At 43.7% G+C, this 25,019-nt stretch overlaps 1 protein-coding gene and 1 pseudogene across 7 annotated transcripts in view; both read right to left on the reverse strand.

Moving 5' to 3' along the window:
- The window catches only part of LOC134375477 (40-kDa huntingtin-associated protein-like), a 34,818-nt gene extending 24,885 nt beyond the window's left edge, over positions 1-9,933 (reverse strand). For all 7 annotated transcript variants that reach the window (XM_063093935.1, XM_063093932.1, XM_063093930.1 and 4 more), the window contains exons 1-3: positions 7,958-9,933; positions 3,581-3,631; positions 781-927 (exon numbers count right to left, since the gene is read on the reverse strand). In XM_063093935.1, coding sequence (XP_062950005.1) covers positions 8,831-9,928 — 1,098 coding nt within the window. In that variant the 5' untranslated portion in view covers positions 9,929-9,933 and the 3' untranslated portion in view covers positions 781-927; positions 3,581-3,631; positions 7,958-8,830. The remainder of the gene's footprint in view (positions 1-780; positions 928-3,580; positions 3,632-7,957) is intronic.
- Positions 9,934-10,729: 796 nt separating this feature from the next.
- LOC134376033 (55 kDa erythrocyte membrane protein-like) overlaps positions 10,730-25,019 on the reverse strand; it is a 36,818-nt pseudogene continuing 22,528 nt past the window's right edge.

Genomic DNA, 25,019 nt, shown 5'->3' on the forward strand with positions numbered 1-25,019 from the left:
ATGATAAAATCTTAAAATGAACACACTGGAAAGGTCTTAAAGATCACCTAGCTCGGTTCTCTCACTCACAGACGAGGAACTTGAGCAGCACACAACGTGTGTTCTTGCCCAAACTCAAACATGCAATGAGGGCAGAGCTAGAGCTTAAAGTAGGCGCAGATAAAGGAGAGCGCATTTTGTAAGAAAGCAAAAGAAAACAAAACAGAGCAAGTTTTTAAAGGATTTGAGAGGGTACTCTAAAACCATATCCTTATGATCGTATACACCAACATCAAGGGTTCAGATCCCTGTACAGCCAGCCACCAAAAACAAACCAGAAAAAACAAGACAAAAAAGAAAAAGGCAAAAAAGTTTTAAAAAAGTAATAAATCATACATTAATACCATATAAAACATATAGTATATAAAATCATATATAAAAAAAAATAAAATAAAATAAAAAAATAAAAAAATAAAATAAAATCATATACAAAGTAAATACTCTGGATTCATCATGAAAGTTACAATTAAACAATGCCATGGGTGCTCCCGAGTACCACTTCAGGCCCAAGACAAAACTAAAAGACAAGTATGAGGAAAATATGGAAAAAAGAAAAGTGGAACTGGTAAGTAAAGAGGGGACTGGTAACATTTTAGCAAGTGCCTGAGATATTCTTAGAAGGACTAATGCTCCCGCTGGCCTGTTAGCTATGTTGGTTAGAGCACGGTGTTATGACACTAATGCTCCCTGGCTGCTCACATCTCCTCCTCCCCACCCTCAGAATACTAACAAATGTCTCACCCAGTGACTCTGTCCTCGCAGTTTATCATTTGATTCTCCTACTATTTCTTCCCACACAGCAGCTGTTCGGTCAAAAGAACAGGAAGCCAAAACCTGTCCGAATTCAGGATGTGCCCATGTCACACGCCATACAGATCCACTGTGTGTCTGGGGAATTAAAAAAAAAAAAGAACACATATTCAATAGCCCTGTTTATTCTAGGGGGGGTGGAAACTGAATTCATTCACATTTCACACATAAAAGGTTTTACTTGAAAAAGAATACAGATATCTTTACTTCTTTAAAGGAGAAGTAAAACTCAATTTAGTATTTAAATAAAAAGTTAAATTCCAGAATTCTTTAACCTTTCGAGGATATTCTATACTGAGGATTGCAGTCTTTCTAGAATCAAGTTCTTCGATTATTTTACTAATAAAGAAAAATCCATTCAGATAAAGTTGACTACTTCCAGGGATAACAGTTGGAGACTTGCTTCAGAGTTTAGCCTAACCAAGCTTTGCAACAGATATTCTATGAGTCCACAATTTTTCTTAACTTGCAAATTCTTTCTACAGGAAACATCTACCTAACAAAATAAATAAAATCAGATTAATCAAAATTATTTGCTTCAAAGTCCATAAAGAAAGAAAGTAGATTAGTGGTTACCAGCGGCTGGGAAAGGGGAGACATGGGAAGTGACTGCTAAATGGGTTTCCTTTTGGGGTGATGAAAATGTCCTGAAATTAGATAATACTGACATTTGCACAACTTTTTGAATAACTCAAAATCACTAAATTGTATATTTTAAATGGCTGAACATAATGGGATGTAAATTATAGCTCAATTTTAAAAAGCACTCTTCTATTTAAAAAAAATTATCTGCTTCAAAAGCCTAACAGTATATAGAAACTACAGCAGCAAAATGCTTAGAAGATCCTAACCAGTGGCTCTTAGACAATGGACTACTTGAGGAAAAGAGGCATTCAGTGAGCAAATACAGAGAAGCCCAAACACTTATATCCTGAGAAAATAACGTAAAACTAAGTATCTCATTATCTTTATATACGAAAAATGTCAATTACTATTCTACACCCTCTTCATGTTGACCACACCAAAAAAAAAAAAAAAAAAAAAAAGGATGAAAAGGTCTGAAAGCATTTCAACATCAAAAGAATTTGCTAGGTGCCTCCCAGGAAAAACACTGTCTGAAAATAAACATGAGTTCACCAATCACATTTACAAATGTGTTTCACACTTCTGTATATCTAACATTTTTTACACGCAACAACATAAGAACACGTTGTTAACCTGATAACTCTTCATGGTAACAATGTCACCAACCAAAGTTAATCTGTGTACCCTTATTTTGTATCCTTTGTTTTGTCCAGTTTTTTGGGTTCCACCTTAATTCTTATACAGGGTTATTAAGTAAAAAAGGCACTAAGGCTGAGAGGTTTTATAAACTGTTAGATTCCCAGTAAAACAGAATCTAACTAAAGAATAAGATTTGCCCAAAAAAATGTTCATCAATGGTATTTTCAGTTAAGCAAAATGGTGTATTTATTGGATGTTTATAAAGAGACTTTAAAGACATAGGAAAGTACTTAGGAAATATGTTGTTAGGCTAAAAAGCAAGAAATAGGGGTTTCCCTTCGGAATGATAAAATTGTTTTTGAACTAGAAAGAGGTGGGTAGTTACACAATATTGGGAATGGAGTAAATGCCACTTAATTGTTTACTTTAAAATAATTGATTTTATGATATGTGAATCTCACCCCAATTAAAAAAGCGTGGGGGGGGCAAAAAATTTGGATAGACCCTTCACCAAAGAAGATATATGAATAGTGGCAAATAGGCATGTGAAAAGATAATCAACATCATTTGTCATTAAGGAAACACATAAAAATCCAATGAGACACCACCTCACACCCACGAAAATGGCTGTAACAAAGGCAGATAATATCAAGTGCAGATGAGGATACAGAGAAACTGGAACCCTTATATACAGCTGGTGGGAATGGAAAACGGTACAGCCACTTTGGAAAAGAGTTTGGCAGTTTCTTAGAAAGTTAAACATACGCAAACTAGAAATTCCACTCCTGGTATCTATCCGAGAGAAAGGAAAACATATGGAGAAACAAAATGGGACATATCCATACAATGCACTACTGAGCAGTACAAAGGAACAAACTACAGACATGGAATACAACATGGATAAACCTTAAAAATATGCTAAGGGAAAGGAGCCAGATACAAAAGACTACATATTATAGGATTCCATTTATATAAAACATCTAGAAAAGATTAAAAACTATAAAAAAAATCGATCAGTGGCTGCCTGTGGCTTGGGGGTAGGAAGAGGGATCAAATACAAATGGGCACAAGGAAAATTTCCGAGTTGATGGAAGTGTTCTAAAACTGGATTGTGGTGATGTCTGTACAACTGCATGTTTAAGACTGTAAATTAAAATTTATGACTTTTGAGGTATGAAAAATTCTGAGTAAAGGTGTTTTTTTTTTTTTAAGCAACAAATAAAACTATTTAAAATATATAAAGGAAAAGGTGAGAAAGAAATAAGCAGAATATGGTGAAATCCTAGAATAGCCACATTAGAATGCTGTGAAATTACAGACATTCTTACTCTCAGATTCCCTGAAATGTATTTCTGTTACTTTAATAGTGAAAAAATGTAAAATATCTTTCCATGAAAAGAACTATAAATTGTATAATCTTCTCAAAGCTGAACAGCAAGTCATTGACACTACCAAATACCTATAGTAAACATTTCAATTTTTAAAAAAATCACTGTAAAAAACTAACCTTCCAGCCAGCAGTACAATGCCAATCTCCACTTTCACTTTTATCCCAGACCTATGAGAAAATAAAAGGCAGATATTTTATACAAACAATTCCTACAAACTGATACAAAAAACTATAAGATTAAATCAATGTACAGGCAAAGAGGTGAACATAAAATTCACAAAAGAATACAACCAGCAAGTAACATTCATTCACTCAACCAAATATTTATTGAGAACCTTGAATGTGTCAGTCACTGGGCCAAGCACTGAGGGATCCAGGAATCCAAGCTCTAACAGTTAATAGAGACAATTACAATTACAGTCTTATTTGCAGTAGTTATGGTCTATAAAGCTGCCCTGACCACTGAAACATTGCTCCTAGAGGAAATACAGGGTTAGGTTCCTGTGAACCTCTGCTCTGACATTTTCATCAATCAATACATAATTTGTTTTACATGTGTTTCTGTTTCAAGATATCTTATTTAATAAAAATTGGTGATCCATCAACAATGAACTCACAACCAACAGTGCTAGAATTCGTGCCTGAAGGAAGCTTCTCTAACACATGTATTTTCTCCTAAGGCACATCACAGCCTTTTTGAGTTTAAGAACACTAGACAACACCACAACACTTCAGCACTAAACTTGGAGGGCATTTTAAACAGTGAAATCACCAATAGAAAGAACAAAAAATGCAAAAACCATGGCACTAAATAGACTGTAAAAAGAACACTTGTTTACAGCATGAGCCAAAACAAGAAGACAGACTGTCACCTTGCTCCACCTCAGCTAGGAACATGTGTCCTGAGACTCAAACTTTTCTTCCATTCAACATATGTAGTGAATGACTGCAAAAGCACCATGGGTACTGACTTTGGGGTCACAAATGAATTTTAGAAGTAGGCAAATTCACAAACACAGAATCCACAAATAACAAGGATCAACTGTATATGTAACAAATGTTAAAGCAAAATATTGAACCTTACTATCCACAAAAAATACAGATTACAATAACAAGGTGCCAATTTAACCTGCTAAAAAATGTAATGCTAACACCCAACATGCACAATGATGCTATCAAATCAATGTTCTCACTGGCAGTATAAAATGGTACAACCTACATAAAAGCAATTTGCCAATTCTTGTCAAAAGCTTTTAAAATGTTCACTAATTTCTCTTCTATTATTAGCATAAAGAAATCACTCAAAATGTATAAAATGCTAAATTAATGAAGATTTTCATTGCAACACTATTTCTGACAGACACAATCTACAAACTGAAAGATCAGCTAAAAGATCCAATACTAAGTGGATAATGAAAAAAATGTATAGCCTGTTAACAGACATTAACTAAGCCATTAGGAATGGTAATTATTAAGACAGTGCAGCAGTACTGGAATTAATACAATAAAATTTTGCATGCCAAGGCTGCAAATTTGCACATATATACACTACCATAACAATTATTTAAAACATTAAAAGAAAAAAATCAATAAACATTAACAATGAGTGTTAAGACAGCAATGAACCTATAAGTAATTTTTTCTTTGTAAATAAAAAGAATATTACTTGCACAAATAAACATATACATATATGTAAATATATGTGTGCACATGAGTGTGAATAAACATTGGCTCTTCAGTAAGAAAAAGTACTTTGAAAGAAATGGACATGAGGCTGCAAAATAATGAAAAACAAATTAAATACTAATACAATACAAATAACTATAATTCATTATTTTTCTCAGGTAAAAACTCTTTGGGTAAAGACATCCTTCCCACGAAACCTCTTTGTACATCAATAAAACTGATTTCAAGATGTCATTTGGAGTATAAATTTGATATATATTTAATCAACATAGGTAGACAATTTATGCCAGCCAATTTATGACAATTACATATGATAAATGTTTCCCTCAAACAGGAAAACAGGGACTTGCACAGATTTTTGTACACCAATGTTCATAACAGCATTATTCACAAGAGCCAAAAGGGGGATGGAGGAATGGACAAGCAAAATGTGGTAAATACACACAACGAAATTTTTCTTCCCCATCTTGGTCATTTATTTATTTAATTTACTTTTGCTATCACTTTTTAATTTATTTTTAAATTGAACATGTTTATTGTACATATTTATGGGGTGGAGTTATATTTCTTTTTGGTTCGTTTGTTGTTTTGTTTTGGGGGCTGGCTGGTAAGGTGATCTGAACCTTGACCTCGGTGTTAGCAGCACCACGCTCCCCCAAGTTAGCTAACCGGCCAGCCCCACAGTTATATTTCAATATGTGTATACAATGCGTAACGATCAAATCAGGGTGGCTAGCGAATTCACCATCAAAAAAAATCTTGTTTCTTTGTGATGAGAACATCTCAGCTCCTCTCTTCTAGCCATTTGAGTACAATAAGTTACTGTTAATTATAGATGCCTAGCACTACTGCACACCACCCAAACTTATTTTTCCTATCTAGCTGCAATCTTAAGTCCATACACCATCCTCTCACTATCCCCTCTCCTCCCCAAACGATGAAGTTATTCAGCCTTAAAATAAAATGAAATTCCTAAACCAGGGGAGGGGGGAAAGAAGATATAACAACCACAATTACTTGAAGTTGATACGACAAGCAAACAGAAAGGACATTGGGGGGGGAGGGGGGGAGGGAGAAGGGAGGGAGGTTTTGGTGATGGGGAGCAATAATCAGCCACAATGTATATTGACAAAATAAAATTTATAAATAAATAAATAAATAAATAAATAAATAAATAAATAAATAAATAAAATGAAATTCCAATACATGCTACAATTTGGATAATCCTTCAAATTACACTTAGTAAAATAAACCAGACACAACCTGGATCTCCAGCCTGCTTTCCTATCCTGAAGATTTTGGACTTGCCAAGCCTCCACAATTTTGTGAGGCAATTACATAGAATAATTTTTTTAAATCTTTTTATTTTCTTTCTCTCTTCTTTCTTCTTCTCTCTCTCTATAATATCTGTGTGTATGTATATGTATACACACACACTAATTGTGTTAAACCAATCATCCACATGTTTATTGAATTTATGACTGCTTTTTCTATCAGTTACTGAAGGAGGTAATATAATGTCAGGTTTTCACATTCCTCCTTTATTCCTGTACATTTTTGATTCATAGATGTTGGGGCTATGTCGTTACTTGACTAAGATTTAGAAATGTTATATCATCCTGATATGCTGACCCTTTTATTCTTATGCAGCGACCTTTTTAATCTTCAGTAAGTATTCTTGCCCTAATGTCTACTGTGTTTGATGTTAATATAGCTGTATCAACTTAATGTAGTTTGCATTTTCCTATTATATCTTTACCCACCCTATTGCTTTCTGCATTTCAGGACTGGCATCTTCTCATTTTATTTAATTTTCAAATTTATTTGCATAGAGTTGCGAAAACTAGGCTCTCACAATGCTTTATAATTTTGTATTTTGAAATAATTTCAAACATACAGAAAACGATGAAGAATAATACAAAGAATTCACCCAGGTTCCCCATTACAAAAAAAATCTTTACCATGTTTGGTTCATCCTTATATCATCTCACCATCTATATTTCTATATATAAAATACATAACAGTACTTTTATGAATGCATTGAGAGTATGTTACAGATGTGATATCCCAATACCCTTAAGTAGTTCAGTATGTGTCTGGAGCTTAGACTCAGACCAGAGGCCGAAGGACGCTTGCCCGAACAGTATCACCAGTCATGCTCCATAACTCCTAAGCTCTTTTCGGTCATAAGAGATTAAATAAAGCAGCAGGCCAGGCGTACAGCCCGGGTTGGGAGTTGCGAGAGCACACGGTGGGGTGGGGGTGGGGAAGCCAAAGAGCAAAGGAGCTCGCATCCCTATCACTTTTGCAATCAGTTTGACTAGGCAGCCAAGTGAGAGCAGAGGAACGTTGGTGGCTGGATCGGTCTCAAATGGGCCTCTCCTGTATTTCCCACTCAGAAAAGAACACCCTAGGAGTCCCCCTCCCCCCATCTGGGGGCACTTAACTCCCAGTGACCATCCTGCACACCTCTCCCTCCCCCAAAAGAAGGCAAGACAAACAAAAAAAGAAATGTACCCCCAAACTGTGTCCTTAAATCTCACCCCAAAAGATGAGTACTGTGTACAACTTCAGCCTCAAGGATGCATTTTCCCCAAAGTTGAATGCTGGAGAAAGAGGTTACGTTCTAAAGAGCTCGTGTTATCACTCCTCACAGTGTAAAAGTAGGGAGAGAAGAAAACCGCCAAGTTGGTTTGCACGTAACATTTGGATCCCAAAGCCCTGGGAACCTAGTGTTTTAAAACGGAACGCCAGCCTGCTTCTGGGGAACGAGGACATGCACTACCGAAGAGCCAGCTCCGATTTTACCTGCTTGAGGTAGATAAAAGTTGCAGCGAGATCCCCATTACAGACAGAGGTTGTGACGCAGATGACATACACCCCTCGGGCTACGACCGGAACTGCGGATTTCAAAGCGGGCAAAACGGCACGGGACCTGTTGTCCTGGACACACTGGCACGGCCTTGGTCTGAGAGCGGGCTGCGTCCCCGGTGCTCTCTGCAGATTCGCTGCCCGGCTGCAGGGTCCACGTGCCGGGAACACTGCACTCCGCACGCATGAACACACTCCGGAGCTGAAAGGGAACTGTGCACCTCCTCTGCTTTCTGTCGCCTCCTGACGAGTAGAAAAGGGAGTCACATTTCACCAACGAGGTGACACTAAAGCACAAGTCAGGAGTATTAGGAAGGCTTTACCGTGGATGCAGGGCTGCAGCAACAAGGTGGCCAGGAACGAAACGACTCCGTGAATATGCAGGGCGCAGACGAAGCAAAGGCGCGCCTTGGTGACTACGGCGACACAGAAATGGGCTAAGCAATGAGAGTCTCCATGAGATCGCGCAGAGAAAATCGTCGCTGTGAGACAGCGATGGGGTGGGAGGCGGGTCTAGAGGAAGGAGCTGACAGGGATTTTCATGGGTGCCTGGCAGTTTCCAGGAGAAGAGCCTCGTGCACGCTCCGCTACTACTCCTCGCTGCCGCGGTGGCTTCTCCTTGCCCACGACTGTGGACATAAGCACACAGGATGCAGGTGACGTCCACTGAGGTGACCAGTCCCTGCGGTGGCAGCAGGAATAACATCAAGTGTGGTCCCAGGATCCGTGATGTCTCTTCTCTCTCCAACCGCAAAGGTGGACCCCGTGAGACCCGGGCACAGGCAAGAGCCTCCTGGCCAATGTGACTCATCAGAAGCCCTGTCCCGAGGGGCAGATGGTTTCGTGCAGCACGAGGTGGAGGAGGTGGTTCTGCTCGGCAGTCAGCAGCGGCCACAGCGCCACCTGCAGCGACTTAACGGCTTCCGTGTCCTTCTCGTGGGTGGCCATCACCAGGGACTGGAGAAGCAGGAAGAGCTCCTCGGGGAGCTGCCCGCCGCCGTCCTGCCCGTGGCCCTCGAAGGCCTCCCAGGAGTACGTTTCCAGGGTCCGGGCGTGCTCCGGCATCAGCCGGGCGGGCGGTGGCTGCAGGAGCAGCAGCAGCAGCACGCGGGACACCTCGCAGCGGGCCAGCACGTCCGCGAAGGCGCCCAGCGCGGCGGGACAGGCGGGCGCCGCAGGGCCCATGTTCGCGCTCGGAGCGGGCGGCGCTGCGGGCAGGGCCAGGCCGGGGGCCGCGCCGGGTCCGAGCTGAGGCCCCGGCGGCGGCGGCGGCGGCGGGCCCGGGTGGCTTCCGTGCTCCCGCGCCAGGCGCTGCATGCGCGTGAAGACCGCCAAGGCGCCGCTGTAGTCGCGCGCCAGCAGCTGGCAGGAGGCGGCGTCGCCGAGGGTCTGCAGCGCGGCCAGGGGCAACTGCGGCAGCTGGAGCTGGGCGGCGCGCTGGAAGTGGCCGGCGGCGGCGGCCGGCTGGCCCAGGTCGCGCAGGGCGGCGGCCAGCTCGAGGCAGAGCGCGGCGGCGGCGGCCGGCTGGCCCAGCTGCAGGTGCAGGCGCACGGCGGCGCCCAGGGCGCTGGCGGCGGCCTGCAGCGGCTCTCCGTAGGCGGCGGGGCCGGCCAGGCGCTGGCGCGCGTCGCGCTCCTGCCGCAGGAAGAGGCGGGCGGCCTCGCCGAGGGCCAGCGCCTCCCCGGGCCCGTGGAACAGCGCCTGCTGGCAGCGCGCCACCGCCAGCTGGCACCAGGCCGCGTAGGGCAGGCAGTCCTGGGCGCGCAGCTCGCGACCCAGCTGCGCGAACTGCTCGCCGGCCTCCGCCACGTTCGGCTTCCGCAGGAAGCGCTTCCTCAGCTTGTTCGACACCAACCGGTACCGGGCCAGGAAGTCGCCGGCCTCGGGCCGGGGGCCCGCCGCCGCCATGGCCGTGGCCCCGCCCCAGCACCTCCGGACGGACGCGCTGACGCCGCTGGCGGACGAGGCGGTATCGCCAGCCGACTGCCACCACCCCCGCCCGCGTCACACTGGGGCCGGCCGGCCGGGCAACACGCCTGCGCCCGCGCCCGGCCCCGTCGCCCCGGTGACATGCAAAGGGCGGTGCCGGAAGCGGGCCCGGCCTGACGTCCCGGTTGCTCGGTGACAGTTGAGTATCCCGGTTGCTAGGGGCGTCTCCCAGCCCCTCCCTCCCAACAAGGCCGAAGCGCTCTCGAGAGCGCGCTCGTGACCCTAGTTCCACGTTCGTGCGCTGCTGCGTGGCTTCCACCCATCAGTCGGCCCCCCGTGTAGCCGTCACGATCCCCGTTCCCACTTGAGCCCGCGCCGCGCCACCCGAGGCTCCGGCCCCCTGTGCACGCGACCCCTCCGGACAGTCATCCGGCCGCGACCCCGCAGTCACGGCCTGGAGCCGCACCCCAATACACGCCGTCGTTCTGGGGACTTGCTCAGGACCCATGGGGGAGCCTCCTGCGCCCCGTCCCACCCAGGGCCAGCCCCGCACTGTCACCGGGAGAGACTGCTGCTCTGGGCCCTCCCTCGCTCCCTGACCCTCGCCATCTCCTGCACTTCTCTCTGATGACAGGTGTCCCACAGCCCCTCTGACGCAAAGGGACCAGAGCAGGCCCGTGGGTATTTTCAAACACGTTAGTGACACAAAGCCCCAAAGGCGTGACGCAGGCCGGGGCTGGCCCAGCTGGCAGGGAGTGAGTGGGGTGCCGGCGTCAGCAGCTACTCCCAGGCCGGGGCCACCTGGGAGATGGTTGTAGCCATGAAGAAGTGGCTGAGCAGGACGTCGTTGTGCACGGCCCCGTCCTCCAGCTGCTCCAGGGTGTGGCCTCGTCTCCCGCCAGCTCCACGACGGTGGCCGTCAGGGACTTGACGATGTCACCAAGGGAGACCGGCGCGGACAAACTCGGGCGCTGGGCCTAGTGGCCTTCCTCAGGCAGGCGGGCACAGGCGGCGCTCCAGGTGGCTCACAGAGAGTGTCAGCTCGGCGCGGGCCGGGACGACCCTCGACGGCTCCTCCTCCTGCTCGCATGCAGGGCCTTGGATGCGACAGATCCGGATGGGGAGGTCTGGCTCGATGGGACGGCTCTGGACATGCCTGCACTCCTGTCCTAGTGACCACGCTGACCCCTCATCGGTCAGCAGCAAGCTCGTGGCACGCACACTGTTGACGCCACTGCCCTCCAGCTGACTCTGAGGGAGAGGGCCTGGGCCTCCAAATGGCCAGCCAGGGAGGGTGCCAGGCACCCACGTGCACCCTCACCTCTGGGCCCTGCCTCTGCCGCAGTGCTCCCGCCTGTAGCACCTGAGCCACGCAGGAAAGGTAAAGGCATGGGGGACAGGTACCACCCGTGGCCTCAAGGACATTCGCCATCAACCATCTGCTTCTAAATCACGTTCCCCACCCTGCAAAGAAACCCCTGTACCCATTAAGCGGTCACTCCCTGTTGTCGTCATCCCCCACCCCCATACACACACATACACACGCTCCCAATAAATAGCTCTAGGCAACCACTAATCTGCTTTCTGTCCATAGAGGTCTCTCTCCGATGTGTCTGGCTGCTTTCACGTAGGGTAAAGTTCTCCTGATGGTATGTCCACATGGTAGTGGGAATGGGTTCTTCCTTCCTTTTCATGGCTGAATAATATTCCATTGTATGGATGGACCACCTTTTGTTTATATATTCGTCCATTGATGGACATTTGGGTTGTTTCCCCCTTTTGGCTATTGAGAATAGGGCACCTCTGAACATTCACGTAGGAGATCTTGTTTGAACACCTGTTTTCAATTTTGGGCGGTCTACATCTGGGCGTCAAACTGCCGGGTCATGTGCTAATTCTATGTTTCACTTATGGAAGAAACGCCAAACCAATTTCCGCAGTGGCTGTACCCTTTTGCATTCCCAAGAGCAGTGTATGAGGGTCCTAATTTCTCCATAACCTCCACAAAACGTGTTTCCTGTTTGCTTCGTTGTGTTTATATAACAGCCATCCAGGCCGGCCCGTGGCTCACTCGGGAGAGTGTGGTGCTAATAACACCAAGGCCATGGGTTCGGATCCTATATAGGGATGGCCGGTTGGCTCACTGCTGAGCGTGGTGCTGACAACACCAAGCCAAGGGTTGAGATCCCCTTACCGGTCATCTTTTAAAATAAAAAAAATAAAAATAACAGCCATCCTATTCGATGTGAAATGCTTTCTCATGGTGGTTTTGACTTGCATTTCCCAAATGGCTAATGATGTTAAGCATCTTTCCATGTGGATGACTAAACAGCTCAGAATACTTTTCAGGGACTCGCACCGTGCTAACAAAGTACTCTAACGTATGTGCTTGAACAAAAAAGCATATCACTGGAACACCCCTGCTGCCAGCCAGACAGATGGACAAAGAGCAACACACAGTTTAGGGGGCTGGCCAGTTAGCTCTGTTGGTTGGAGCACAGTGTCATAACGCCAAAGTCAAGGGTTTGGATCCCCATACCGGTCAGCCGCCAGGAAAAAAAAAAAAAAAGGTGAAAACCCAGTTTAGGACCTGTCAGCACCAAACCCAACCTAAAATAATTAGTTGCTAAATTGCTAAATAATAGAAAAACGTGTAAAGTTCAGTTTCATTTGTGAGGTGGACCCTGATGGGGTACTTCTGAGGACCTGAAAAATTCTTTATACCTGTTCCATATGGAGAACCCAAGAGACCTCACCCCTTTTCTTCCTCATTGCCTTTTTTTGGGAATCAGTACAGAATGCAGGCAGGAAAATAAGAACAGAAATGTGCTCTTTAATTAGCAAAGCAGCAGGGGGCGATGAGAAGATACCGATCAGCACCAGGGTCTTCCTCTTGAATGCAGGGGGTCGGACAACTTCCTCGTAGGAAACAACATCCAACTGGTCAAAAGCTAGAGATAAAGAGAACAAAGCAACATTCATTTCCAGGGCTGGGGACAGCACTGGTCCAGGTCGTGAGGTGGGAAACACTACCAGGGTTAAGGAACTGAAACCTGATCAGCCTGGCCACATGTCAACAGGCAGGGAGGAGGGTGACTGGAGATGAGGCAGGGAGGTCGGTGGGGAGGAAGGACTTTGGATTGTATTTAATTTTGGTATCATGAGCGAGTTTTGAGCAAGGGATGTATGACACGATCGTATTTAGATCTGGAAGGATAACCCTGGCTACTGAGTAGGTAACAGACTGCAGGGGACGAACGGAAGCAGTGAGACCCTTAACCAAACCCAATTCCAGCCCAACTCCGTGCCTCACAGTTTTTCCTGTGGGGAAACCAAATTTAACCTTAGTGTGGAATGGTGGAGGGTGTGACTAGTGAAGAGGATGTGCTAGGACAATGTCCAGGGCGACTATAGGAGGTGCTGATGCAGAATGATGCAGAACAGGACGTCAGGGCGAGCTAACCCCTTGTTACAGACTGGCATGTTCCTTTGGGTCTGGATTTGGTTTTCCCAAAACCCTCCATGTGCAGTCCTGACGCAGCAATGTGGGCCAGCTCTTCCGGTTCTGACTTCTTCCCTAATGGTTTGGACCCTACACTCTCCTTTCTGCCTTCCTGAGCCAACCTTTCTAGGCTCCAGCACAGATGCTGCCCTCTATTCCCTCTCCCTGGGACATGCCAGCACTCTCTCTGTACTGACCAAAATGTCTCTTATCTTAGGGACCAGGGCTGCTCTCCACCCAGCAGCTGCACATGGAACCCTGGGTGTCATACCGACTCTGCACCCCTCCACTCTCCCCACAAGTCCCGGACTGCTGTGATCATTTCCTGGCTGGCTGCATGCATGTGACATCTCAGTATGCCTCTTCTGCTGTTCTTCCTCCACTGCTACCAGACAGAGAAAAGCTGATCGCATTAATGTCCTGTTCAAAGCCCTTCACCAGCTCTGCAGACACTACAGATGCTCCTCCACTTACGATGAGGTTACAACCCGATAGACCCATTGTAAGTTGAAAAGTGGTAACTTGAACCATCATAACTTGGGGACCGTCTGTACAGTAGAAAACCTAAACACCAGGGAGGACAGACAAGGTTGGCTGTGACCCTGGCCTCGCCTTGGCTTGTGTCCTGGCCCCTTCCCCTCTCCCACCACCAATGATCTGGCCCCATCTACATCTGCACAGGCTCCTGCCAGGCCAGCGTGCGTTCTCAGGAGGACATGCTGCTCTCTGGGGCTGCTCAGACTCCGCAGCCAGGTCATGCCAAAGGCGCTGACGTACCGAGCAAGGTGTGAGCATGCAGAACAGGCTGGAAGGCTGTTCAGCTGGTCGCCTGAGGGCAGAGGTGATGAGCAGGTTGTGGGCAGACCAGTAGCTCTGTCTCCCTGACTGCAGGGAGCTGGTGGAGGTGAATGTCATGAAAGACAACTAGAGACATGCTTTGTGTGTGATGCACGTGCCAGCGCACAGCGCACCATGTCCGGTGGAGCCCGGGCCTCCAGGGCCGCCTGCAGCGGGGCGCTCATGGGGCCGACTCGAGCTGTGCTTGGCCAGGTACTTGTCTTTGTACTTCTTCCTCCCAAAGCGGCTGCAGCTCGGGGCAGACTGAGCCACACTTGCCACCCTCCTGGGATGGGAGGAAAAGACAACCAAGGCATCAGCTGATCCTCACTGGAAAATCCCAGGCTCATTTGCCTGTCCTGTGACAGGACTCAGTGACCCCCTGGCCTTGCCACTGGACACCTCCAGACCTACCAGCTCCTTCCTTTTGCACTGGCCAAAGCATTTCGTGCTGTCCTGGACCCCTGTCCTCCTCCGTCTCTCTGTGTGTCTCTAGCAGCGGCCTCTGCACCCGTCTCATCCTCTCTGAGACTCCCCAGGTCTCACACTCTGTCTCTCTCTGTTTTTCTCTCAGTCTCAGTGCGTGTCTCTCCATCCCCATTCCCCATCTCCCCTCTCAGCCTCTCACGCTCCCCGAGGGTCTCTCTGATTACCCACCCTCCCTCCCCTTCCATCTCTCTGCCTCTCTCCGTCTCTCACTCTGTGTGTCAGCCCCGGCCTCCCCGTTCCTCTCTCTGTCTCTGTCTCTCTGTTTGTTTCTCGGTCTGTCTCTGTCTCTGTCTGTCTCTGTCTCTGTCTGTCTCTCTGTCTTTGTCTCTCCCCTCTCTCTCTGTCTCTCTCTCCTCTCTGTCTCTCTCTCTGTCTCTGTCTCTGTCTCTCTCTCTCCCGCCTCTTCCCTCTTCTCTCAGCCTCTCACTGGGCCTGTGATGAGCACAGTTGAGACCCATATGGAGGAGGTGAGGGAACAGCACTGCACCTGGCTTAGGCAAGCTAGAGCTGAGGACTGTGCAGACAGACAGGTGGAAGGAGACTGGCAGGAACACTCAGGCTGCATCAAGGGGAGGACGTTGCAGGGGTTCATTTCCTCCCGGAAGCATTTCCACTGCCAGGTGTCTGGATGGCCAGAGAGGAGAGGGGAGGGAGGCAGGTGAGGCCTGGGAAGCCCCCCGCAGGAGTACGAGCCTCTGCACATCACGCCCTGTGCACAGCCCTTGGTCAGATGCTCGAGTCTGTGCCCAGTACCTCTCAGCAGATTCCAAACACAAGCCACGAACAACTCACTTTCTCTGTTCCAGTGCTTTTCAAACTTTTATGACCCACCTCAGTATAAGAAATACATTGCAAATGACAGAAATACAGATGTACACACACACACATCTATAAATAAAACACACACACCACATATACAACTAAAACAACAGCTTGATAAAGTGATACCTTCTATTATTATGTGTAACATATTCTAATATATTTCTACTTGATGTCATTTTTAAAAGAAATACTTGTTGCCACCCACTAAACTGATTTCACGCCTCATGAACAAGTCACAGCCTGCGGTTTGATCTCAGGTTCTCCTGTGGGTCTTCCTCAGCCACCTGCAGCTCGGGGCTTTCACCAAGATCAGCCAGAGTCTGTGTGGAATCGCCTGTGTTGCTCTAATGCTAACAGTTTACTTCTATGCAGCACATCCTGCGCTCCGGTGCTAGGTTGATAACTTCCCTTCCACTGTGTCATCACTGGAGACGAGGTCAGCCAGAATTCCGGCTTAACACTCAGAAAACAGCCCTTGAGGTTGCAACATTTACCTTGGGGTTATTTTGCAGAGGCAGAGGGAGAGTCAGCGTTATGAGTGGACTCATTTGAAACTATACTCTGTGGATTTTTCTGCCACTGCTATGGCCAGGTGGTGTAACCTAGGACTAAAGGAGCAATCTGACTTGGGGACAGGAATTATTTCTTCTATGTACCAGAAATTTTCATAAAGGACACATACTAAAATGTGACTGTTTTCTGCAGGACTCAGAAGAAGTCTCAGAAACAACACGGAGTGGTATAAGCGCTCGAGTCCCTGCACCGTCACTTGCTTTGAGGAAACAGACGGCCACATGGCAATGAGCAGCTGTTCAGGCTCCTTTGCCTGTAACGACCTGTCAGTTGAGCTTCCGACTCCGTGTTGATCCTCCCTCACCCACTGTCCCAGGGAAGCCAGGAGCTCTGCCTGGTTGAGCAACAGAAACTATACAGAAGATGGCAGACTTCTGAAGCTAAGAGATACGCATGGCAGCTTGTGCCTCTTTCATCCACAAATTCCATGTACAGATGCGGCTCACCATTCCTGCAGGTCCGGGGAAGGGATCAGTCCTGCCGACTCCTTGGAGGAGCCTTCCACCCGCCCCTGCCTCCAGTTGCTGTCATCCCTGTTGATGATCTGGATGATGTCCAGATGGAAATAAATGGGGTTAGGGTTGAACAGAAAACAGGGAGGCAAGAATGGCAGTTCTCTAGTCCTGTGGTCACTGTTGTCTACCTCAAGGAAAGGGGACAGAGCTCTTCTAGTTCACAGAGCACTAGGCAGGGTATGATGGGATCCCATTCCAAGCAGCCACACCCTTGTGACATATTTAGAATTTAAGGTCAGACTCACATCACATCAAATCTCAAAGAACACAAAACAACATGGCCTGAATCCCGCTGTCATCACAGTAGAGAAAATGGCACCACCTACCTGTAGCGCAGGAAGACGACTTTGCTGGTTGGGAATTACTTTTAATGAAATAATTCCTTTGGTTTCTTTCTATTAAATAAAAGGGGGAGGGGGGAATAAAATTGTAAGAAAAGGAACTTGTATGATTTGGGGTTTCATAAAGTCATTTTCCCCCTCAAAGCCCCAGGGTTTTCACCTCACAGCCATCTTTACTGTACATTTTGAGATTTTGGAGGACAACGCCTCATCTAATACAGAAGTGTCATGTGCCCCATAAACCAGCATAACAATAGGACACATACAAACAACAGCAACAACAGCAACAACAGAAATGGGCTGGCTGGTTAGCTGTTGGTTAAAGCACAGTCTTATAACCTCAATGGCATGGGGTCGGATCCCTGCAGCAGGCAGCTGCCAAAAACAAACAAACAAACAAACAAACAAAAAGCTAGTGACTTTCCTCCCCCCTACCTCTTGACCCCAAAAGGTCCCCAGAAGTTCCTAAAACAGAACCTGGCACACACATATCCACACCTTTCTCCATACCAATAGAAGCATCGCAGACATTTTTACATACATACATACATACATGCACATACATATGTTTTTGTTGTGGGCTTTTAACAAACGGGATGATATTGATAACTCTATAACTTGCTTCACTTTATTTATTGTTACTTCATGGCCACACTTCTACGCCAATGCACGATCTCACACATTCTTCTCATGGCTACGCAGCGTCCACGCTGTGGAGGTACCACAGCTTATTCAACCACCCCCCACTCATGCGCATGCACATTGTTACCAGGTTTGGTTTTGTTTTGCTTTTTCATTAAAACCTGCTGGAGTAAACATCCTTGAACATATATCCTTAGATATTTGTGTTTTCATAAAGGACACAATATCCATGCATATGGAAATGCAGAATAAAATGGTATGAACTTTATGAGTTAATAGCTATTCTCAGATGACTTTTCCAAAAGATAGAACAGTTCCACTCCTGCCAGGAGTGTATGGGAAGGCGCTTCTCTTCCGCAAATTCTTGCCAGAATGACATATTAAAATTCCTTTTAATTTCTACCAATCTGATGGGTGGAAATTATTTCATGGTTGCTTTATTTTGTAATTTTGTTACCATAACTAAAATTGAACGTCTTGTCTTTTTTCTTTGTTTTAACTGACAAATAAAAATTGTATATATTTCCCATATACAACATGTTTTGAAATATGTATACACTGGGGAATGACTTAATCATGCTTAACATATGTATCACACTTACCATATTTTTGTTGTAAGAACATTAAAATCTACCCTCTTAGCAATTTTCAAGAATACATATTATTAACTATAGTTACCATGCTGTATAATACATCTCCTAAACTTATTTCTCCTGTCTAACAAGAATTTTGTGTCCTTTGGGCAACATTTCCCAACACCCCCTTTCCCCCACTCCCCAGTCCCCAGGTAACCACCATTCTACTCTCTACTTTTATGGGTTTGACTTTTTTAGATTCCATATATAAGTGACATCATGCACTATTTGTCTTTCTGTGACTGGCTTATTTCGCTTAATATAATGTCCTGTTGTCCCAAATGACAGAATTGCCTTTTTCAAGGCTGAGTAATATTCCATTGTGTATATACACCACATTTTATTTATCCATTCATCTGTCAATTCCATATCTTGGCTATTGTGAATAATGCTGCAAAGAATGAATATATTTTCAAAAACTTACTGGCCATATGCTTTTTCTTTTTCTTTTTGTCCAGTTTTCTATTTAGCAGTTTGTCTTTTCATAATAAAGTTTAGAAGCTCTTCACACTTATTAACCTTTTACCTGTTATGTGCATGACAAATATTTTTTCAAGTCTATTGTTTATGGTATCTTTTGCCATGTAACCCAAATTAACTTTTATGTAGTTGATTATATTTACATAAACCAAAATGAAGACAAATTTTGGATGTGCACTTATTTGAAAAGGTTGTTATACTATGCTAAAGGACACAGTCATGCCAGTTTCAGAAAAAAATATGTACTGTGCATCAAGTTTTATTGAGAAGCAATCATTAGGCCAAGTCACAGAGCAGCTTTCCAGGAGGGTATGCCATGGGCAAACAAATCAGCCTTCTGATGCTGGTAGTCATGAAACACACTGTTGTCATTCTCACAGGTGGGAAAAGATCCCAAATAACCTCTCACAGAAGAGACAAGCACAGGTAAAAGGACTCTGCCAGTCAATGTCACACCAGGAAATGGGTGGTGAAGACTATTGAATGAAGGAGCTATTTACAAAGGTGAGAGGTAAAGAGATAATGGTGAAACTACTGTCGCCCCATGGGTGGGTTTGTGTCAGGATCCAAATAAGGTCCACAAAGAGCAATTAGCAGACAGGCCTGTTAAGACTCTTTTCACGTACCCATACTCCCCACCACAAGACGCTGAGCGGCAGTGGTCTCGAAGCCAGACATAATCAAAGCGCATCATGGTGTCAGCATATCGCACTTCTAAGGAAAAGATCACGTTCATCAGAAATACTTATTTAGGAAAACTTTTAAAAGTTGGTAGCCAGGAAACTTCCTTCTAAAAGTCTTCTGCCAAGAAACAAGTAACAGCAATAAGGGGAGGACTAGCTCCTTATCAGATATTAGAACATATCATAGAACTTCTATGATTAAAATGGTGTGATGTTGACACAGGAGTAGACAGAGAAAACAATGGAAGAGTATAAAATGCCCAGAAATATTACCAAATGCATATGGAAATTTGATATGTAATAAAGTGGCAGCTAAAATACCTGGGGAAAAGATGAACTTTTATAAGTGGTGTTGGGACAACTAGATAGCTATTTGAAAAAAGATAAATTTGTGTCCATATCTCATGTTGTGGCCAGGTCACCAAGATAAAGTCAAAATAGGTAAGAGTTCTATGTTTGGAACATGAAACCGCTCAAGTATTAAAAAAGAAAACATGAACGAGTACAGGGTATACAGGACATCCTAGTACTCTTCTAGCAATTTATCTACTAGTTTGAAATTATAACACAACAGAAAGTTACCGAAAAGTCAAAGACTTTTCTATATACCAGGTTACTCATTTACAAAACGTAAATATAAATTAGATCAAATTTACAAAAGTAACAAAAACTACAAAGCAACTGGTAATAAAGAAAACACGGAGGACTTCTATGGAGTAATCTATAAAATTACCCTGAAAGACTTGAAGAAAAGCTGAACGGAGAAAGAACATATTCACAGATGGGCAATGTCAATAACGAAAAGACATACATTCTCCCACAAATTAATACACAAATTCCATGTAATTTCAACCCATACCCTAGTGGAAATTTTCATGTATTAGACAGGCTAATTCTGAAATTCATACTGAAGAGTAAAAAAGGAACAATTTTGAAAAAGAAGAAGAAAGGCATGGTGGGAGGTAGCAGACATAAAAACATAAAGCTATAGTCATTTTAAAGAGTGTGCTATCTGTGCAGAATAAATGAATAGGTCAAAGAAACAATCCCAAGGCAGATCCACATATACATCAAAATATGGTATATAAAAAAGTGCCATTTTACAACAGTAAAGAAAAGATGGACTACTCAATAAATGGTATTAGAAAAATAAACCTTTGAAAAAATTAACACTGGTTTATAACATTCAGAAAAGTAATTTTTAACAGATTAAAATATAAGGGAGCTGAGGTGAGCTGAGCCCCATGTGGTCCCAGGGCTCAGTCTAAAGCCCTGAAGGGACGCACCCACAGCCCCAGCACCACCCAGGTGAGCCAAGCCTGTGTGGTACCGGGGCCTCAGTCTACAGCCACAGAAAGCCAGAACAGGAGCCGAGGTGGTGTAATATAGCCACCACCAACCTACTGTCAGTGCAAGGAGCGTCCACAACCACAGCAGCAGCCAGGGCCACTCCACAGGCAACCTGCCACTCACTCAACTACACTGATATAAGAAGAGTGACCAGTGGAGCCTGGAAATACAGGAGAAAATCTTTATCCTCACAGCCAACCCCAGAGCAATAGAAGAAGCAAGTCCTTTACCAGATGAACAAACATCAACAAAAAAATACAAGAACTACAGAAACAAGAAGATATGACACCATCGAAGGAATACCACTAATGCTCAAATTCCAGAACCCATAGAACAGAGAATCCTTGAAATGTATGAAAAGGAATTCTGAGCACTGATCTTAAGAAAACTTGAAGAGATAAAAGAAGACTCAATTTGACAGCACAAGGAAAAAAGAAAAAATATCCAGAATATGAAGAAGGAAATTTACAAAGAGATTAATACCTTAAAAAAGAGTGTAGCAGAACTCCTAGAAATGAAAGATTCACTCAGTGAAATAAAAACAAAACAGAGGATTTGAGTATCAGGGTAGAGCAAGCAGAAGAAAGAATTTCATATCTCAAAGACGCTCTTTTCAAAATAACCCAGGCAGACAAAAAAAGGAAAAAAGAATTAAAAATAATGAAGAAAATCTCAGAGAGAGAGCAGACAACCTCAAGCTCTCTAATATGTGAATTGTGAGTATTCCAGAAGGGAAGGAGAAAGCAAAAGGTATTGAAAACCTATTTGAGGAAATAATAACAGAAAACGTCCCACGTGTAGGAAGAGATGCAAACCTTCAGATCCAGGAAGCTCAAAGGTCCCCAATCAGATTCTACTCAAAAAGATCCTCCCCAAGACACATTATAGTCAAACTGGCAAAGCTCAAAGACAAGGAGAGAATTCTAAAAGCAGCAGGAGAAAAGCATCAAGTCACCTATAAGGGAGCCCCCATCAGACTAACAGCAGACTTCTCAACTGAAACCCTACAGACCAGAAGAAACTTCAATGATATATTCAAAATACTAAAAGAAAAAAATTGCCAGCCAAGAATTCTTTAACCAGCAAGGCTCTCCTTCAGAAATGAGGGAGAAATAGTGTATTTCTCAGAAAAACAAGAACAGTGGGAGTTCACCACCACGTGACCAGCCCTGCAAGAAATTCTCAAGGGAGTCTGAGTCCTTCATCTGGAATCTGAAAAATGATGATCACTATCACAGACACACAAGAAAGAGCAAAACCCGCCATTAAAACAAAAATGCCAGTGAGAAAGAGAAAGAAGCTAAATCATGCCACCTCACATTTCCAACTAACATTGAAGAAGAGAAAGAAAAGGAGAAGTAAGGATCAAAAGATATTTAAAACATCTAAACAAAAAGCAACAAAATGACAGGAATTAAACAATATCTGTCAATTACTACCCTAAATGTGAATGGATTAAACTCCCCATTCAAAAGACACAGACTGTCTGATTGGATTAAAAAGCTAGACCCAGGTATATGCTGCCTTCAAGAGACTCACCTCACCTGTAGAGACACACACAGACTAAAAGTGAAGGGATGGAGAAAGATATGCCATGCAAATGGAAACCAAAACTGAGAAGGAGTAGCTATTCTTACATTGCATAAAACAGACTTTAAACCAAAAAACATAAAAAGAGACAAAGACGGCCACTATATAATGATAAAAGGATCTATCCAGCTAGAAGACATAACAATCAAAAATGTGTATGCACCCAATACTGGAGCACCGAGATATATAAAGCAAACACTCTTAGACTTAAAGAAAGAAACGGGTCCTAATACATTAATAGTGGGTGATCTGAACACCCCTCTCTCAGTATGATATTCCAGACAACATATCAACAGAGACACAGGATTTAATCTACACTATAGACCAACTGGACCTGGCAGATATGTACAGAACATTTCTCCCAACAACTAAAGAATATACTTTCTTCTCATCAGCACATAGGACTTTCTCCACGATAGATTACATATTAGGTCACAAATATAGTCGCAGCAAATTTTTAAAAACTGAAATCATTCCAAGTATCTTTTCAGACCACAATGGACTAAAACTGGAAATCAGTAAGTATTGAAACCCTGTAAACTATACAAATATGTGGAATCTAAAGAATAGTCTTCTGATGACCCATGGGTCCCAGAAGAAATTAAACAGAAAATCAAAAAATTTCTTGAAACTAATGAAAATAAAGATACATCCTACCAAAACCTGTGGGATGCTGTAAAAGCAGTATTTACAGGGAAATTTATTGCAAAACATGATTACATCAAAAGAATGGAAAGACTTCAAATAAACGACCTAACACTAAGCCTCAAAGAACTAAAAAAAACAGCAACAATCCAATCCTAAAGGTAGTAGAAAAAAATAATTAAGATTAGAACAGAACTAAATGAAATAGAGACCCCAAAACACATACAAAACATCAATGAAACAATAAGTTGGTTTTTTGAGAAGATAAAGAAAATAGACAAACCATTAGATAGGTTAACAAAAGAAAAAAGAAATAAAAAAGAGAGAGAGAAGACCCAAATAACAAAAATCAGAAATAAAAAAGGAGACATTACAACCGATACCACAGAAATACGAAGAATCATTAGAGACTATTATAAACAACTGTATGACAACAAATATGAAAACCTTGAAGATATGGATAAATTTCTGGACACATACATACTACACAGACTGAAACAAGAAGAGACAGAAAACCTGAACAGCCCAATAACAAGCAATGAGATTGGAACGGTAATCAGAAATCTTCCAACAAAGAAAAGCCCAGGTCTGGATGGCTTTACACCTGAATTCTACCAAATCTTTAAAGAGGAATTAATACTAATTCTCCTCAAACTATTCCAAAATGTTGAGACAGAACCCATTCTCCCAAACTCACTCTATGAGGCCAGCATAACTCTGATACCAAAACCAGATAAAGACACAACAAAAAAAGAAAATTACAGGGCAATATCCTTGATGAACATAGCAAAATATTAGCAATCAGAATACAGCAACACATCAAACAAATTATATACTTTGATCAAGTGGGATTCATCCCAGGGATGCAAGGATGGCTTTTCCCTTAAGAACAGGAACGAGACGAGGATGCCCACTCTCACCGTTTCTATTTAGCACAGTACTGGAGGTAATAGCCTGAGCAATCAGGCAAGTGAAAGAAATAAAGGGCATCCAGATTGGAAAAGATGAAGTCAAACTGTTCATATTTGTGGATAACATGGTACTATATATAGAAAAACCTAAAGACTCTATCAAAAAACTCCTAGATCTGGTTAATAATTTCAGTAATGTTGCAGGATACAAATGCCCCCAAATCAGTTGCATTCATATACTCCAATAATAAGCTAACAGAGGGAGAAATCAAGAAAGTAAGCCCATTTACAACAGTCACAAAAAAAATAAAATACCTAGGAATCAATTTAACCAAGGAGGTGAAAGATCTCTACAATGAGAACTACAAACCACTACTGAAAGAGATTAAAGAAGACACAAAAATATGGAATGACATTCCATGCTCTTGGATTGGAAGAACTAACATTGCAAAAACATCTATACTACAGAGTGATCTACAGATTCAATGTTATCCCCATCAAAATACCAGTGACATTCTTCACTGAAATGGAAAAAACAATCTTAACATTCACATGGAACAAGACCCCAAATAACCAAAGCAATCCTGAGCAAAAAATAATAATAAGGCCAGAGGCATAACACTATCTGACTTCAAATTATACTACAAAGCTTTAGTAACCAAAACAGAATGGGACTGGCATGAAAAATAGACACTCGGACCAATGGAATAGAATAGAGAACCCAGAAATCACTCCTCAGGCTTACAGCCATTTGATATTGGACAAAGGCAAAAAAGCACGCATTGGAGAAAAGATTGCCTCTTCAGTAAGTGGTGCTGGGAAAATCGGATATCCATACACAGAAGAATGAAACTAGACATGCACCTCTCACCATATACTAAAAGCAACTCAAAATGGATTAAAGACTTAAGTATAAGACATGAAACTGTAAAATTACTAAGGTAAACTACACATGACACCTTTCAGGAAGTAGGTCTGGGTACAGACTTTATGAACATGAGCCTGGAAGCACAAGCAACAAAAGAAAAACAAATGGGACTATATCAAACTAAAAA

This window comes from Cynocephalus volans, chromosome 4, assembly GCF_027409185.1.
Source record: "Cynocephalus volans isolate mCynVol1 chromosome 4, mCynVol1.pri, whole genome shotgun sequence".
Taxonomy (NCBI): domain Eukaryota; kingdom Metazoa; phylum Chordata; class Mammalia; order Dermoptera; family Cynocephalidae; genus Cynocephalus; species Cynocephalus volans.